The following is a 16,746-nucleotide window of genomic DNA, read 5'->3' as shown; positions in this document are numbered from 1 at the left end:
TTGTGGCTCAAGCCAGAGAAGAAAAGTGTCTCGTGATGTCCAGGAACATCTTGTGGGACATTCGAGGCGTGAGAGGTTGCACATAAAGCACGGAGAAGCCAAGGGTCGACCAGGCTGCACAAAAAGCTGCCGAATACCTAAAAAACCTCGTTCTTCAAAATATAAAGGCGCTCGTGGTTAATTTGAAATCGTCGTCGCAAATGACATAGACAACATAATCAATCACATGACAACAATGCGATTCACACGTAGCTGTAGCTTTGGTCGCTCTGATATATGTATATGTATATATATATATATATATTACAAGAACAAAAGGGCAAAAAAACATGTAACTATACTTCAAAGATGATTGTTCTTGATTTGCTAGTTCATCCACCAATATATCTTCTATGTTACATACTTTGCACATTGTCATACACATTTTGAAGCCCATGTGAAAAAATTAATGGGAGCGACCAAAGCTAGCGAATCCATATCGTTGACACGTAATTGATTACGTTTTAAGTATTGTCATGGTTGTTCATCTGCCGTCGTTTGCGATCCTACGATTTTCTTTTAAACTTTCTCTGCGCCTTCAAATCGACAACAATAATTGAGATGTTATCCTTGCTGCCCCTCTGGAGAGCGAGGTTTGCCAAGTACTCGGCAGCTTCTTGTGCAGCCTGGTCGACCACTTGGCCTCTCTGTGCAATCGGTTTGGTCCCATTCCTCTTGTGCCATATCAAGAGCCGTTTACGTGCAACTTCGCACGCTTCCTCATTTGTTAGCACGTCCCACAACCCGTCGCTAGCCATCACAAGGCACTCGTCCTCTCTGGCTCGGGACATGATCATCACTTCGGGTTCGGGGATTACCCACGGCTTCAAGTACCGGTCACCTTAACAAGGTTCGAAAGTTTCAGTTCATATGCAATGGCCTAAAATGGATAGACTTACGTGTATCGACCTACCAATGGATCTTGACATTGCAAGAACACCAAGAACACGGTACCCGTTCCATTGAATGACTTTTCCGCCGGAGGATTCAATCCGAGCATATTCATCTTCACGGTTTGGCTGCCGAGCACACGAAGAACGGACAGACTTAAAACAAAACTGCATTAGTTTGGAAAAAATAATGAAAACATCGGCACCTGTAAACAACTTACTTTGTGATCGATAGAGAGCGAGATGGCTTCTTTACCGCGATAAAGGACAGCCCTCGAATCCCCACAATTAGCGACTATAATATGTGACGAACAAACCACTGAAACTACGGCAGTCGATCCGACAGTTTCAGGGGCGACAGGTTCGGAGGTGCTAGTAGTAGACGTACCGGAGTCTTCCTTGGAGATAATCCTACACGCCTTCCCTCCAACTTCGTTGTCGACCATCAGGAAACAACTCTTGAAGACTTCTTCCCATTGCGCCTGCCGAGTATCTACGGTGTTCCCATTCACTTGAGCATCCGTAACATTCTTTAACTCGTCTACCAAAGCTAAGTGAATGCGCTCTCCGCAGTATTTCGCAACCTAAAAAATGGAACACGACCAATAATTTAGTTAAAACTTAAGTTAGCCTCCGACTATAGAGGCATAAGTTGTCAATGTAGAGAAATTCACGCACCTGAGCCCCACCGTGACCGTCGTACACCCCAAAAAAATGGGAAGTCAGGTGGCTTAATGTCTCGCCTACTCCGTCTGTTCCATGGTCGCCAATAAACATTTTGATAGGGATTTTCATGAAGTGAGGCTCGGCCGTAACGGCATCTTCCATCTCAGGCCGGCGTCCGCAGATAGACACGGTACCCCATAGAGGTAGGCAGTCCAATTCAAAGACACTCTTAATGCTGCTGCCTTTTCCGGAATCTTTTTCACTGGACAACTTAACAGAAACAACAGACGCCTTTATCGTATGGCCGCCAGAAGATTCTTCATTCGATTTAGCAGAAGATACGGTAAGAATATCCTCAGACAAACGCCGTTTTATGCTTCTTTCCTCAAAGCTAATGACCTTTGCGACTATTTGACCATTCCCGGTGCCTTGGATTTCAACGGAAATTGGTACGCTGGTCTGGGATGCAGTATTTAAAGGCACGGTGATATCCGAGGATGAATCCAGGGGCATCAACTCTACACTACTTACCGAGCTAGGGTCCTCCCCGACTGAGAGAGTTTCATCTTCTTCACTTTCACGAGCATCATGAGCTAATTGACTGTTTTCAGTTACCCCTCTCTCAAACAGCGCATTGGTTTCAGCTTCACTCTTGTTCATTTCAGGATTAGCCATGGAACACTCAGCATCCGAACTGGAACCTGAATTGTTATCAAGCGCAACTGCCCGATCCGACAGGAAGCTTGTTGATTCTGTATCCAGTTTGAGCTGAGTAATTTCAGTTCGGTCGAAATCCCAGTATCCTCGCGTGGTGTGTTGGAAATGCTAACTGTAACAGCAACTGCAGGGGGCATCTCCTCCATCACTCCTCCCAACAGCAATGCTCGAACAAACCTCGGAAATTCTTGAAAACATGCATTCAGCTGGCGATGGGATCAATGATTCTGCAAATTTGAAATCTAACCGAAGAACTAATCAAAAGGAGAAACAGGGCAACACTGCAAGAGTTTCCACAGCAGTATTTCCAACAAGAACAAGAAACAAGATTCAGCAGTTAAGGAAAAACAGTAGGAACATATTGATGATCTTGGAATCAGATCTAGCCTTACAATTTAGAATCTAACAATCCACAATTAGAAACTTCAAGAATTTGACACCGATTGTTTCTTCCAAACAGATCAGCTCATAGAGTAACAAAATCCCATTCCCACCACCAACCCTTATATAGATACACCAAAGCAGAGGGAGAAGAAAAGGACAAAATCATAGAAACCCTTATCCACAACTCCAAGAAAGGTAACCAGCGAAAAAGAATCTAGGAAAAAGCAAAACCAAACCCCTCAAGATTCACAAGCAAACCCATAAAGATTGCTAACTTTCCGCCACATGGAAGAGTGGTTCCATGGATCTTAGGCAACCCCTCCTCAGCCCCTTGAATAAAAATGGAAAAAAATCCCCCCTCCCCCAACCTCACCTTCGTTCCAGAAACTTTGCCTAAATAATCAAGATTGACTCTTCAAGAACAAAGTCCCGATGCAATTAAATCAATTATCAAATCCCTAAAAAACATTTAACCAAAGGGGGCAGTAAAATGTTGTTCAAGAACCAATTTTTCTCAAAGTAGATCAAGAAAGGAAGCCAAGATATCTTACCAAGCATTGAGCCGAACCACAGTAGACAGGCCAAAGGTTCAAATCACGCTGCTATCTTGGTAGATTTCCCCCTTCGTTTTGGGATTGGGAGAGAGGAGGAGGGGGGAGTGTGTGGAATAGCTTTTACTAAATGTAGAGTTTCACAGGACACGTGTAGACTCAATTATCTAACTCCAATCAATGCTTCTGGGCTGCAAACGAAAACAAAAACAATAAAAAATTTGCTTATATATCTATAATAGTATATATACAGGAAAAAAGAAAAAAAAAAAAAGACACAAAATACAATAAACATTTGAGGGGTCATGGACTCTACATGGGACAGACATCAAGAAGTCCACGTGGCCTCTCCTCACAGGGGCATCTTTCCCGAGGCATAGAACAAATCCAGTGAATTTTCACTTTGGCCCCAAAAGTATCCACACATGACAATTTTGCCCATACACATTACCCAAAATTACAATAAACCCACAAACCAATTATGGCTCAAAGAGAAACTAATTAGATAGAAACGCGTAAGTAGGAATTAAGAATTTACATATATGGATGTGGGTATGGATACGTGTTGCGTTTATGTGTAATGTGATGTGGTTTCTTTAACCATTTTCGATTATCATTTGTTATGAGTGGTAGGTAACTCTGTTAGATGGTTTGATGGGATTGGCTTCATTGTCATCACTAAAGCACACAAAAATTAAAAATAAAAATAAAATTGTTAGGTCAAAAGAACATAATTTTGAGATTAGATATGGAAGAAAGGTTTGAACATGTGAGTCATCTCTCCCTAATAAGAATTTAACAAAAAAAAGCAGTGACAGATGGGAGTGGGCAGAATACCAATGCAATAACAATGATTAATCTGCATAGAAAACATATATAATACTACATTCTAATCAAAGGCACACATTATCAAGGACATGATTTTTTTTTGACAACTATTTGCCTCATGATATCTATTCATTTTTCTTCCTACATTACTGGAATTCATGTGTCCGTACTCACTGTGTCTTAAAAAAATAATTGCATCATATGCACCCCATTTGCATTACGTCAAATCCGGCAGAATAGTCAAAAGAATGATCAGAATGAGAACGTAAAATATCCTTTTCTTGGTCAAGTATCTAATCACAACTAAGACATTTCAATAACGCTGCTGCCTCCCTCTCTGATATTTTGGTCACATTATCGTAGATATGAAAATTTAGAAGAAGTATAATTAATAAATAATTAAAAATATATTAGTAAAAATAATTATTATATAATAAAAATAATTATAAATTAAAATTAAGATAATCGATTAGTATAATTAAAATATATTAATATATTTGCACGGTTTTTTAGGTAATTATTTTTTTGTTATGAATGAACAAATTTGCCCTTAAGTATATGGTAGAGATTAAAAGTAATAAATGAATGAAGCATAAAAATATAAAATTTGTGTTTAAAAAAAAAAAAGAAAATAAGACAATAGTTGTTGGATATCCCAAATAGAAAAGTAGGACATTAGTTTGTGGACGGAGGGAGTATAATTATTTTTCAAAAAAAGAAGGTGACAAAATAAGTGGGTCAAACGAAATGAAAATATGGACATGAGAAATTGGACGGAGTAATAAAATTGTAACCCCACCCAACAATTTTAGCAGTACACTCTATCATTCATTTTCAGAACTTTGTAGATGCCCACTGAGTATTATCTGAACAAGAGTGATTAGTTTTGTAGCCATGACTTGCAGCATACATAACTTCGTGCAGCATGAATCTTGTCTTCTCTTATCATTTTTTATATATAAGCGAAAACAGAGATCGAAGCAATGAAATTTTAAGCAAATTGAATAATATTGTATGTGTTAAATCTTTTGTTTATAGTAGAACTATTAGAACCTGGTGTAAATTCACAAATTATCTTGACAAATCGAGGAGCCATTCTTTCTGAAAACGGCCCGTATCCATCGCCTGAAATGAAGAGTTGGACTAAACAACATGAGTAGAAGAAGAATGGAGTCATCCAGACATAGATCGGCACAATTAAATGCCACTATTGTGCAAGAGAAGCTACCAATGTAAGAAAGGAACAACTTTGCTGTACCTTTGAAATGTCATATTTCGGAATCGATTCTCCACTTCTCTGCAGTATGTATTTATGTAAACAGCATCAAATCCAGCTTTTTGAAACAGGGTCGATAAGAATTCTTCAGAGAAATAATATGAGAACTGCAAATATAATAACCAGTTTCAGGATGCAATAACAAACAGAAAATCAGGAATGTCCGAATGGAGCTCTTTCAGATACTCACAGTGCCATCCCCTCTATAGTAGAAATTATCACTGATCATCTGATTTCGGTTTGCTAGCTTCACCTGGAAGCTTTATCAGCTCAATTTACCGACAAAATTCAAGAAGAAAGCAGGCCAATACTTTAAAGAACAATAGAACAAGGATGCAGTAAATAGTTACAGTACCATTTTATAAAATGCCTTCTTAAGGGTCCAAATTCGAAAAGAATATATGCAGCTGTCCCATGCTTGAATGGTTCACTTTATCTCTCTCAAAAATTTCATTAGCCAACCTTCTAGTTAAAGATCGGTTTATTGAATTTGAATTCATGGATTCGGAAGCCTTATTGGCAATGGCAGGCAGTTCGTATAGTAGATATCATATGTGGACAGACTTACTTGAGAAGAATCTCCAAAAGCATAATCTCTAACTAGAACATGACCGTTTGGCTGCAACATGAGATAAATTCACTAATAAGAACTATCGGACCCAACATAAATACAGAAGAAAAAATTAAGAAACAGGAAGGAAAGAAACTTTGCTTAAATGCATCCTACCTTCAGTACTTTATTCAGGTTATTCAGCACAATTGTCATCTTGCTTGGAGAGACTGCAGATAGCATGAAAATCTATATCCAGTTTAGCAGAATTTTGGGAGCTCACATACAGAAGAGACAAAATATTTAGAGGGATCATTGCAAACAATACTACAGTAAAGAGTTGGTAACATTTATTCTTCTAAGTCAGAGGCCTTTTACTTACCAAGGTAACAACATCAACAGATGATGGTGGGATTTTGTCACAAAGTGCTTCACTTACGACATCACAGACAAACAAATTTATCCGGTTTGCATCGAAATTTGAATTTTTCTGCATTCATTGGGCCGAAAGTTAAACTAAACTACCAATACAACCAGTCAGGTTCAGGCTATTCAAGATAGTGAATGACTAAACATGTACAAAATGAATTTAGAATTCACACATATTATACTCATAGGAATTACATTAAGCTACAAGGAGAGTGAATAAACCTTAACAAGAGATACAGCCTTGGCAGAAAAGTCACAAGCATGAACACAAAGCTTTGGAAATGCGGCGATAAGAGGGAATATGGTATTCCCAGCTCCACAGCCAAGCTGCTATTCATTAAAGAGCAATTTCACTATGCATTTTAGGTCATTCCTACATCAATCAAAACATTATTTCTATGATATTGATATTAACAGAGAAAGAGGATAAGCCATGCTACATTATCCATGGGCGAAAATTCTCGAAAATAATCCCCAAATGAATTATGTTCAATGTTTCTATTGTAGATATTGTTCCAAAAAGAGTTAAAACAGAGTTCTTCACCTCCAAAAGCACTATCCCATCTTCACGCCTTGTTCCATCATCATGATCAGAAAAATAATCGCCCCAATCTCGCTCCAAATAATGCCTGTCCTTAAAAAACTGCAACAAAAAATGGGAGTTAAAAATGGAGATGCTTAAGTTAGACAGACCTTAGCCAAAAAATCCACAAACCCATCGGACCTTATTTCTATGGTGCTTGTAAAAGTTGTCCCAGCATTTAATCGACTTTCTGCTCAAGTAGTGTTCATCAAAATCCCTAAAAGTGCTTTTCGAGCAACTTAATTCGAACCTAACCACAGGGAAACTGGAAGAAATTCTTCGATAAATGCTCAACGGCGAGAAGAGAACCGTCGGCCTCGCAATTGCTGCCGTCATCTTTGCACTGCTAATTGAACTGCTATAAATGCCTAATGCTAATACATTATCCTGAGGGAAATTGGAAACTCCCAGCTCCAAGAAATTGTTCGAGAAACGACAATCGAACTATCTGAGGCACGATTGTCGTCTTCCCTAGCTAAATCCCACTCAATTCCGAACGTTAATCAATGCAGTGCAAACAATGGCGTACCTATCTCGATCCCCGCAGTTCTCCGGTGGAAGGCTGCTGCTGATTCTGCGACGTCATGAGTTTGTTTCGCGACATTCAACCAAACAACTTGTTCATAGTTATTGATATTGTCTCGAAGGGTGCTGGAAGATCGGACGGCTCTTGGTTCACTTCAGAAACAAACTGGTGTTGGCGCTAGATCGGACCTAATGCGTTGGGCTTTTTTTATCGGCCCAATATGAATTCGGGTCTAACTGGTCCAGGCCCAAAATATTAACCCATAAATTTTATTTAATCAAACAACAACCTACATTACAATTTTATTATTAGTATTATTCTGTTATCCAATTGTATTGCTCCTTTTTTTAAAAAATATATATATTTTTTTTAAAATAAAAAATCACTATTTTTTTACTATATATGACTAAAAACATAAATATTCTTATTAAAATGTATGCTTAAAAGTATAGAAGCACAATTAAATAATGGAGGAAATATGACTTTTTGCTATTTACAACAATATAGTGCATGGAGAAGTGTGATTTAAACTTGAAAAATAAAAATAAAGATAAAAATACAATTATTAGCTGGATTAACAAAAAAGGACAATGCATATCATTAGCTTTTCCTCAACAAATTATGCAGCAGATTATGCTATACATTAGGATTAAATTATGCTTGGGACAGATTGTTTAATCAGTTATTTTTTATTTCATATTTTTTTAATGAAAGATGAGAGACAAAGTAGTGATTTTTTTAATGAATGCATGTGAACCACTGCACTTATATAATCACAAATTCAAAATTTACGAGGCCCTAAATATAAATACTTTTTAAATAATAGTACGTTTTCTTTGTAAATTACATCCTTTGTAAATTACAAATAAAATGTCTTTAAATTTGATCGACCAAGAGAGTACTATTTTTCACAATAATATTATTTTTAATCATATATTAAATCAAAATATCAAATTCAAAACAAAACCAAGAAAACTTTAATATCAAATTCAAAACAAAACCAAGAAAACTTTTAAACTACTTCAAATAATACTGTTTCCAATTCATAACCTCCACAGTGATTGAGGACAGCAATTTAATACAAATTAAAGTGAGAAACCGCCCCCTACCCCCACCCCCACCCTCAAAAAGACAAAACCCCCTCCAAATCTGCGCAGAAACCAAATCCCAAAGAAGTCTGCTTACTACATCAGTACAGTAGTGCTGATTCCAACCATCTCCAAGTGAAGATGGATAAGTTTTCAAGATCCAAATCAAGCAGAGAGAGTAGTAGGGGGGTGCATCCAACCCCAACCCCAACCCCAACCACCATGAACAATCTGAGGAGTTACAGCACTAACACAAGCAACAGCAACTACAAGAAAGGCAGCAATGGCAGGAGTGGTGGTGATGGCTTTTCTGCAAAGAATTGGGGTTTCAATTTGGACCCTGAATTGCAGAGGAAGAAGAGAGTTGCAGGATACAAGGCCTATTCAATGGAGGGCAAAATGAGGGGTTCTTTCAAAAAGAGCTTCAGCTGGATCAAAACTACCTGCAACCAAGTTGTTCATGGATTTTGGTAATCACATCTTCATTTTGTGTCTGTGATTTGATTTTTTATTTTATTTGGGAGAATCTTTTAAGGTTCATGATTAGGGATCAAGAAGCCCAGATGATGGACACATATTTACATATTGGGTGTCTTGTTAGATGGACCATTGTCAGTTTCTGATTTGATCAAGAATCAAGATATATACATTATACATATACATATATGAAAAAATCAGATTCAATTCATATGCTCAGATCAAAGACAAGAAAATGATCATAGGACAAGTATAGGTTCATAATCATCACTGTTAATCAATCAACCAATGGATATGTTCATATTGTTATTTCAATGAATGCTTACACACTTTCTTCTCTTCCAAGGCTAATCATGATTCCAGGTTAGGTATGAGTTTAATGCCACAGCCATAGTTGGTGGTAAGATATGATTATAAACAAACTACAACTCACTTATCAACAGACCATTTGAATCCAGGGATTGTTATTCTCCAGCCAATTAAAGATTTAGTTACAACAAACTACTAGTGTCCATCATTTTTCTTTAAAGAAAAAAGAAAAATACTGTCAATGGCATAAGTGCCAATGGAGAAGATTTGAATGCCAGTTGTATCCTTGTGTTCTTTTGTGGATTGTTCAAAAAATTTCACTATCACAATTCTATTTTTTTTTTCCAAGCATTAAATCAAATATTTTTTTGATTTTTTATACTATACTAAATATTTATTTTCAATCAAAATATCACATCTAAATCTATTTATATTACATTTATTGGCTTATTGGCTTATAAGGGTGAAAGGCCACTTCACCTAATACCATTTGATTTTAGGCTGGAAGTCTAATATCAATTGGTTTGGGGGTTTTGGATATTGATCATGTTTGGATTTTCGAGATTAGTGCTAACAAATTAACATAAATGGCAGAATCAATAGCAAGAGGACTGACAAAAGCTAAAAACATCTTCTGAAAAAATAAATGAAATGTTCATAGCTAAATTAGAGTTTACCTTGCAAGTAAGTACACAGCTGAGCTTCCAAAGTTATCTCTCCTGAAAATATTGTGTCCTGTCTTTGATGGGGCTGTAGCCAATGATTGACTGTCTGATCTTGAAGACAAGAACTAGAGAATTAGAACAAACAAAAATGATAAAACTACTTCAATTAAATTGGTGTATAAATATCATACATGCAATAGCTTCTCAGTGCTTTGGTAAACAAACTATGTCAACTCCTCTATAGATGTACATACACTGAGGAAAGAAAATCAATCTCAATCAAAATTTTCCTTGCACTGAGAAGCTACTAAGAATACTACCGTATGGAAGTGCTAAGCTCGGTGCACTAAATCGTTGTTATTAGCCAACGTGTGCTTTTTCTGCAACCTTCCTTTTAAGTGTCTGATTTTGGCATCAACTCTTGCTGAGAAGCCAATCTTGGTGTGCTCACGCGCCTTGAAGCTCTCCCTTATCCACATTTTTCCGTCCTCGATGTGCTTCTTGTAGTACTTAATCTCTTGAATGACATGATGATCCAATGGGTTGAACATTCTCTGGAATGAAATGTGAGTGAGGTAGGGGAGATTAGACAGGATGGTTACTAAGAGGGTTGTAGACCAGTAAATAGGCGCCGGAGATAGAACTTCCCTGAGAATTCTGAAGGTGTTTTTCTGCAGGGCGTAATGCATCTCTCCGTAAATTAAAAGAAACAGGTACCATGTGGTGACACTACCCCATATGAGGAAGTGCTGGATCCATGTGAAATGGCTCATCGTTAAGGCGATTTGGCAATTGACGGCCCAAATAACACAAGTCATCATAGCAGTCCCGACTGCAGTCATGTCAGCAATCTGGCCTCCAGCGCGGAAAGCTTGATCATAGAAGATAATGATGTTCAGGAAGAATACTACGAGAGAAGTGTAGAGGCCATTTCCCATCCACCCAAATATTCTTGGCCAGTCGAAGAACAAATTCTTTGGACCTTGCTGATACAAAGCCGGGAACTGCATCATGCAGACAGGAATCAGTAACACTGAGATTGATAATTGATTTAACTATTTTTGTCGATAGTAACAGAATATTTTTGTTCCTAAATGTAATGAACAGTTTGGAAGTTTATACCGAGCTGGAATGTCTAACAGTATTACAGTACTACCCAAAATTTGTCCTATAAAATCATATATAAGGCATATGCGCCGAGAAGAAAACTAACCTGCAAGCACACTTCAGAGTCCACATCTTGCTCAAACACTCCAAGTGAGATAACGGGAAGGGACGTGAGGGCAACATTAAATAGCAGCATGTACCAGTCATCATATACTGACTGCCCAGAAAAACCAGTGAAAGCCTCGAAGTAGAAGATTGTAAGGCCAAAAGCAATGTTTTTGTAGAAAAAGTAACAAATCTGTAAAAATAGAAATTGTTGATCAAGTTAAAATTCATCAAAGATAACATTAAGGTCAGTGACAATACCCATATATTTAATTCATATCGTAATGATTACCATCTGAGCAATTCTTTTGTAGCACCAGTGTCCATGTACAACAAGAAGCCTCTCCAGAAATCGGAATTGTGCAATCGAAAAGTCACTAGCCATTACAGCCTGCAAAATTTGGCCAGTTTTTCATCTTATAAATGCATGTGCATTCAATAATGCTTCATCAGCTATTTACGCTCTATTTACTTATGTTATTAAACTTGTTTTCGCACTATTCATTAAACTTCTCTTTCTAAAAACCATCACATCTAAAAACCAATTTTTTGTTTAACATATTACATCGAAAATTAATTTTTTATTCAAAATATCACATGCAATTGGTATTTACTTCATCAAACACTTATTTTCTATTCCAACTTTTAACTATTTCTAATCCAAGTTCGGAAAAAGCTCTTTTCAGGATAGTGGAAACATTATGGGATTACTTTCTACAATCCTCATTTAATGATAAAAATCACAATCAAAATCAAGATAGATTCATCACTGACCTGCATTCCTTCACATCCACTAATGCCAACACCAATGTCTGCTTCTTGAATCATACCAACATCATTAGCACCATCACCAATTGCTAATGTGATCTTCCCAGTTCCTTGCTTTACTAATCTTGTGACCTAAGGTTAGCAGGAAGGATGATAACTCAAATCATAAGCATGGATTGAACAGTCAAAAGATTCAAGAAAAACATCATTCACTTCTCTTGGTGTCTATATCTTACCAAAGCTTTCTGCTTAGGTGAGACTCGACAGCATATCACAGAAGCACAACCAACCGCCAAATTCAAAAATTGATGCTTCATATCATCTTCCAGTGCATAAGTTAGAGTTTTCCCATCGATGATCAATGCAAATGCAGCATGTGGATCCTTTTCTTGCTCAATCATTTGAGTGGCATTGGAAATTTGCAAGAGGACATCCTTCTTCGAAGCCTTCCAGGAATAAACAAAATGGTTACTAACAGAAACTAACTAACTTTACCAAATATTGCTACATAATTTATCCCACAGAAAAACACTTGTTTGGCGTCTTGGGGTAGTGTGGCCACATCTGTTGATATACATATTTGCTTCATGCCTTGTCGGAGTAAACTACAAGCAAAGCTGCACCAAAAGGCCAAAAAAATATATATATTTTCAAATTAGAATTGTTTGGTTACTAAATCTATACAATAAGGAAACTATTCTGCTTTTGAGAAACGAACCCTATATTAATTGCAGTCTCCATTTTGTCACCTGTTAGAACCCAAATCTTTAGACCAGCTTGTGCCAATTTGTCTATACACTGAGGCACCTATAAAGAAACAGCAATGAAAAGTAAAACACAATGAGAGTGTGAGGCTTCAATAATAGATTGAAACTTTTATAGGATAAATATGACATACTCCTTTCTGTAATTTGTCCTCTACAGCAGTTGCACCAACAAGTATTAAATCCCTTTCCATCATGTCCGAAACCCGCTCAAGATTTGCTTCCCTATCACCACCAAATAAGGTTTTTGCTTTGGTGAACTCTTCATTCCAAGCAGAAAACTCTGCCTCATCAAGTTTCTTATAAGCCAGTGCTAACGTTCGCAATCCAGCTTCCCCATATTCATTCAAATGCTTCGTGGTGGATTCCAGATACTTTTTCCCATCCTTTGCTAGCCTATCAAAAATGATACTGAAAAAAAAAAAAAGAAATGACACAATGTCAAGAGGAAAGAAAGTGTTAGGGAGTTTTAAGATTTAAGAACTCTCAAGGTAAATAAATATTGCATTAAAATCAGTTTACTGGAGATGAAACTATGACCAGCCACATTGCCGGTCATTCGATTTTTAACAGTTCTTTTAAATACATACATATCCAATGGAGTGGGGGTGAGGCAGGTTCATAGTTTGGATGCTTGTACAGTACAGAACTCATCAAGTATGTACCTGTCAGCTCCTTTGCACAGGAGAAGTATCTGACCAGTCTCGTCCCTAACAATTACTGTCATTCTTTTTCTTTTGCTTGTGAAATTCAGCAGACCAAGAATTTTATACTCCCTGAATTTGCAGACAAATACAATTCAAGAAATCTCATTCACTGCAAACTGATTTGCAAATGATAAGTAGGTACTACTGGCTCTTGTTCTCACCTTTCAATAGGCTCATGAAAAGAAGGATATCTCTCACGTACAAATACACCTGCCTGAGTTCTTCTACAGAATTCAAATCCAAATTCTCTAGCAGCAACAAGAAACGCGCCTTCATCGGGAGATTCTGCTTCATAGGTGACAGTCCCGGAGTCCTCATTTTTCTCTGGAATTGCAGTGTGACAAACTGCTAGTATTCTGAAAAACAACAAGATATCATCCTTGTTGGGTTCATTAATAAAACTCCCATTCATTAGCCTGCTGTCCTCAAAGCTAAACCCCTTTATAGGAAGCTTTACCCCATCATCATCTTTTGAAGTAATAACAGACTCTAATCGAGCATCTGATTCCATAACTTCATCTTCTGTGTTTCCAATTTGCCTGTCCAACTCCATCTGTTTTGCAGCAGCAAGTTCGACATCACTAGCCCGGGTTCCGAATGCAGTACCAGCAATGGAGCATTTAAGAAAGTCCATTTGATTGCAGGTTAAGGTGCCTGTTTTATCGGATAGGATTGTGTCGACTTGTCCTAACTCCTCATTTAAGTTCGACGTCCGTGCCTCAGCAGGGGTTCCAGTCTCTTCATCATACATTTGAATATCCTGGTTTATGAATAAAGCTTGGAGGACTTTTACAACCTCAATTGACACATAGAGGGATATTGGAATCAAGTATCCATACAAGATAAGAGCAGTGATCAGATGATAAAAGCCAGACTTTAGTGGGTGGTCAGGATCATAAAGCCCTTTACTGTCCGGTACCTTTAAATACCACCACATTGGTGAATAATATTTTATTTGGAGAAAGAAACCAAGGCTGCTAAGGAGAGAGATGAGCACCAAAATACTGAACAGGACATATATTATTTTGTCCATTTGTTTCTCAATCTTACTCCTTTTAGAAGGCGATTTCGTGGAGTTCTGCATAACTTTGCTATCATGTCCAGTGAATATCACCACTCCATAGACATATTCTGTGTTCCGAAGCTTCGAATCACGGAGGAGAACCTGATTAGGCTCAATAGAATGCACTCGATCGTCATATTCCAATTTCCCAACAAATGTGTAAAGATTCGGATTGGGATCTTCACATTTGATTGTAGCAGTGAAATCCTTGAAAGTTGGATCATCATCCAGAGGTAATGTTACCTCCAGGGCTCGTTTCACTTTTAAATTTGTCTCTCCATCTAAGTTCATAGTTTCGACATAACAAATCCCATCTTCATAACTTGAAGATAGAAAAAGCAAATCAGCAGGGAAGAATTGATCTTTCTCCACTTTCACCACATCACCAACCCGAAGCTGCATCCAAGGTTTATGACCAAAAACACAATCTTTCTTATGCACCATGACTTTTCTTAAGTTAACCTTCATATCCTGTATAAACCGACGCCAATCTTCCAGAGCTTCTTTAGCCATACTCAATCCAACCACAAAGACCAACGGAGCAATCATGCTAAGAGGACCAAATGGCGATATAGGCGTCAATGATAAAGCTGCAGCCAGGAGAAAATACAAGTTGGCAACACGTCTGAATTGCTCAAACAAGGCCTTGGGGAAGAAAGTAATGATGTTGTACTTAGTTGTCGAAATATGATTCGATGCATATTTGAGGGGCTTTTTATCATGTAGATACGGCTGGTTGCATCGGACAACCCGTGAATAACCAGGTCCTTCAATGCCAGGCTCCTTATCTCTTTCAAAAGGATGTGGCCGATGGCAAGCAAACGTATGCAGATAGCCCCTGCCAATCTTCGACCTTATCCTTCGCTTAGGCATTTGTGACTATTGTGAAGGTAAATTCCACTTGTGCCGGAGAACAAACAATTTCCACACACACACAAAACTTCACTTCAGCAGGCAAGTAACAGGCCTTGTTTTGTTCTCCACGAAAAGTGAATATCCTGCCCAATCTTGCCACCGACAAACTTACCGAACACCGCCAATGCAACACCTGAAAAGATCAAATGTACCTTAAAGGTAAACAATCTATGCATCATAGAAAATTATTATCATAAACTCCCTCAAATCCCTCAACTTATCCATCAGAATTCCTCCTGCAAACCATGATTGTATCATCATAGTTATCCAAGATCTCAACATCTTCTCATAATTAACATATCTATTCTCTAATAAAAGAAAGGTTGAATCAAAGTACTAATAAACATACCAAACATTGCTGAATTCAAAATCAACAAGACCTTTCCAATCAAACAACAAACCGTAGCCTCAGATAAATCAACATAGCAAATAAATAAATAAGAAATCAATACAAAAGGCAGGTATAATCCCTCCTACTCAGCTCCAAACATCGAAACACACACAGCATTACTCAAATCGCAACGAAACAACTTTTGACATTGAAGAAAACCCCCAATTCACCAAAACAATAAAAACACATAAATATATACATTGTTATCATACCCGAGCAGCAAATTACATCAAAGAGAGGAATGTGGGATAAGCCCACATTAATCTGAGCTCGGTGATCCCAATGGCGGATATCAAAAACGTAAAAAAATATAAAATACAAAACAATTCCGAGCAAGGACGACGAGGAACAACCTCAATGGGGGGAAGAAGATTTTAAGGAATGGGAGAGAGATCCGAATTGAGCAACGGTAATCGACGACGCCACGCCCCGATTCTCTCTCTGTTCTGTTCTTCTACTTCATTCTTAGCTAGTAGTTTTTTTATTATTATTTTATATTCTTAGCTATTAGTTCATTCCATACTAAATACGCAAATCACACGCTATTAATTAATTAATTAATCATTAATGAATGACTTAAAATACTAACAAAATAGTATAAAATAAATAAATTTTTATAATAATGCACCCTCTGCATTAAAAAGGTTTCTAAAATATTCCATTTTTAAACCATTTTTGTATTTCTGTTACGAAAATAGTACAAATTTAAGAGAATTTATTATTATTATTTTAAACTAACAATTTTTAAAAATAAAAAATAAAAAAATAAAACTAACAAATTTTCCCGTATAAATCATCGCTCAAGGGTAGGACGAATCATGCCTTTCGTTTTATTAGTAATTTTTTTGTATTATATAATTATCGAGCTATTTAAATATACTTATATTTAATAAAATAATGACAGTTGTTAGTTGTTACTGTTATATTGGAATCAAATCATTACAAATT

The 16,746-nt window shown here is 37.2% G+C and overlaps 3 protein-coding genes and 1 pseudogene across 9 annotated transcripts; 1 reads left to right on the top strand and 3 right to left on the bottom strand.

Moving 5' to 3' along the window:
* Nucleotides 1–255: 255 nt before the first annotated feature.
* LOC127262844 (protein phosphatase 2C 16-like) lies at nucleotides 256–3,409 on the bottom strand (annotated as a pseudogene).
* On the bottom strand, nucleotides 3,328–7,546 carry LOC127262845 (tRNA N(3)-methylcytidine methyltransferase trm141-like). 3 transcript variants are annotated; one of them, XM_051291680.1, is made up of 10 exons: nucleotides 7,055–7,545; nucleotides 6,875–6,973; nucleotides 6,553–6,657; nucleotides 6,284–6,391; nucleotides 6,079–6,150; nucleotides 5,920–5,970; nucleotides 5,542–5,604; nucleotides 5,334–5,458; nucleotides 5,129–5,200; nucleotides 3,328–3,438 (listed from the first exon to the last, which is right to left on the bottom strand). In XM_051291680.1, exons 1-9 carry the CDS (start codon nucleotides 7,247–7,249, stop codon nucleotides 5,140–5,142), a joined length of 879 nt encoding a protein of 292 aa, XP_051147637.1. In that variant the 5' UTR covers nucleotides 7,250–7,545; the 3' UTR covers nucleotides 3,328–3,438; nucleotides 5,129–5,139. The 3 variants fall into 3 exon arrangements, with proteins under 3 accessions (XP_051147637.1, XP_051147638.1, XP_051147639.1); XM_051291681.1 differs by lacking the exon at nucleotides 3,328–3,438 and adding an exon at nucleotides 3,907–3,925 and having other exon boundaries at nucleotides 7,055–7,546; XM_051291682.1 differs by lacking the exon at nucleotides 3,328–3,438 and having other exon boundaries at nucleotides 4,849–5,200; nucleotides 7,055–7,256; nucleotides 7,443–7,542.
* A 1,015-nt stretch (nucleotides 7,547–8,561) lies between these two features.
* Nucleotides 8,562–10,791, top strand: LOC127263052 (uncharacterized). Its single transcript, XM_051291986.1, has 2 exons — nucleotides 8,562–8,997; nucleotides 10,656–10,791. The coding sequence occupies exons 1-2, from the start codon at nucleotides 8,669–8,671 to the stop codon at nucleotides 10,660–10,662; spliced, it is 336 nt and encodes a 111-aa protein (XP_051147943.1). The 5' UTR covers nucleotides 8,562–8,668; the 3' UTR covers nucleotides 10,663–10,791.
* On the bottom strand, nucleotides 10,000–16,261 carry LOC127263051 (probable phospholipid-transporting ATPase 4). 5 transcript variants are annotated; one of them, XM_051291982.1, is made up of 12 exons: nucleotides 16,152–16,261; nucleotides 13,591–15,540; nucleotides 13,388–13,498; nucleotides 12,857–13,133; nucleotides 12,677–12,765; nucleotides 12,491–12,575; nucleotides 12,195–12,404; nucleotides 11,965–12,090; nucleotides 11,483–11,581; nucleotides 11,192–11,383; nucleotides 10,299–10,982; nucleotides 10,000–10,084 (listed from the first exon to the last, which is right to left on the bottom strand). In XM_051291982.1, the coding sequence occupies exons 2-11, from the start codon at nucleotides 15,363–15,365 to the stop codon at nucleotides 10,311–10,313; spliced, it is 3,636 nt and encodes a 1,211-aa protein (XP_051147939.1). In that variant the 5' UTR covers nucleotides 15,366–15,540; nucleotides 16,152–16,261; the 3' UTR covers nucleotides 10,000–10,084; nucleotides 10,299–10,310. The 5 variants fall into 5 exon arrangements, with proteins under 5 accessions (XP_051147939.1, XP_051147938.1, XP_051147941.1 ...); XM_051291981.1 differs by having other exon boundaries at nucleotides 10,008–10,089; XM_051291984.1 differs by having other exon boundaries at nucleotides 10,081–10,103.
* Nucleotides 16,262–16,746: the final 485 nt, after the last annotated feature.

This window comes from Andrographis paniculata, unplaced genomic scaffold (genome assembly GCF_009805555.1).
Source record: "Andrographis paniculata isolate CXL003 unplaced genomic scaffold, ASM980555v1 Contig66END, whole genome shotgun sequence".
Classification (NCBI taxonomy): domain Eukaryota; kingdom Viridiplantae; phylum Streptophyta; class Magnoliopsida; order Lamiales; family Acanthaceae; genus Andrographis; species Andrographis paniculata.
The sequence above is the reverse complement of the archived record's forward strand: the minus strand, read 5'-3'. Positions and strand labels throughout refer to the sequence as shown.

Coding starts and splice junctions, on each gene's coding strand:
- LOC127263052 (XM_051291986.1), top strand. CDS start 8,669: ATGGATAAGTTTTCAAGATCCAAATCAAGCAGAGAGAGTAGTAGGGGG.
- LOC127263051 (XM_051291982.1), bottom strand. CDS start 15,365: ATGCCTAAGCGAAGGATAAGGTCGAAGATTGGCAGGGGCTATCTGCAT. Junction 12,766..12,856: donor AGGACAAATTACAGAAAGGA/GTATGTCATATT, acceptor GTTTCTTTATAG/GTGCCTCAGTGTATAGACAA. Junction 11,384..11,482: donor ACAAAAGAATTGCTCAGATG/GTAATCATTACG, acceptor CTATTTTTACAG/ATTTGTTACTTTTTCTACAA.
- LOC127262845 (XM_051291681.1), bottom strand. CDS start 7,249: ATGACGGCAGCAATTGCGAGGCCGACGGTTCTCTTCTCGCCGTTGAGC. Junction 6,974..7,054: donor ACAAGCACCATAGAAATAAG/GTCCGATGGGTT, acceptor TTTTTGTTGCAG/TTTTTTAAGGACAGGCATTA. Junction 5,459..5,541: donor ACTATAGAGGGGATGGCACT/GTGAGTATCTGA, acceptor TTATATTTGCAG/TTCTCATATTATTTCTCTGA.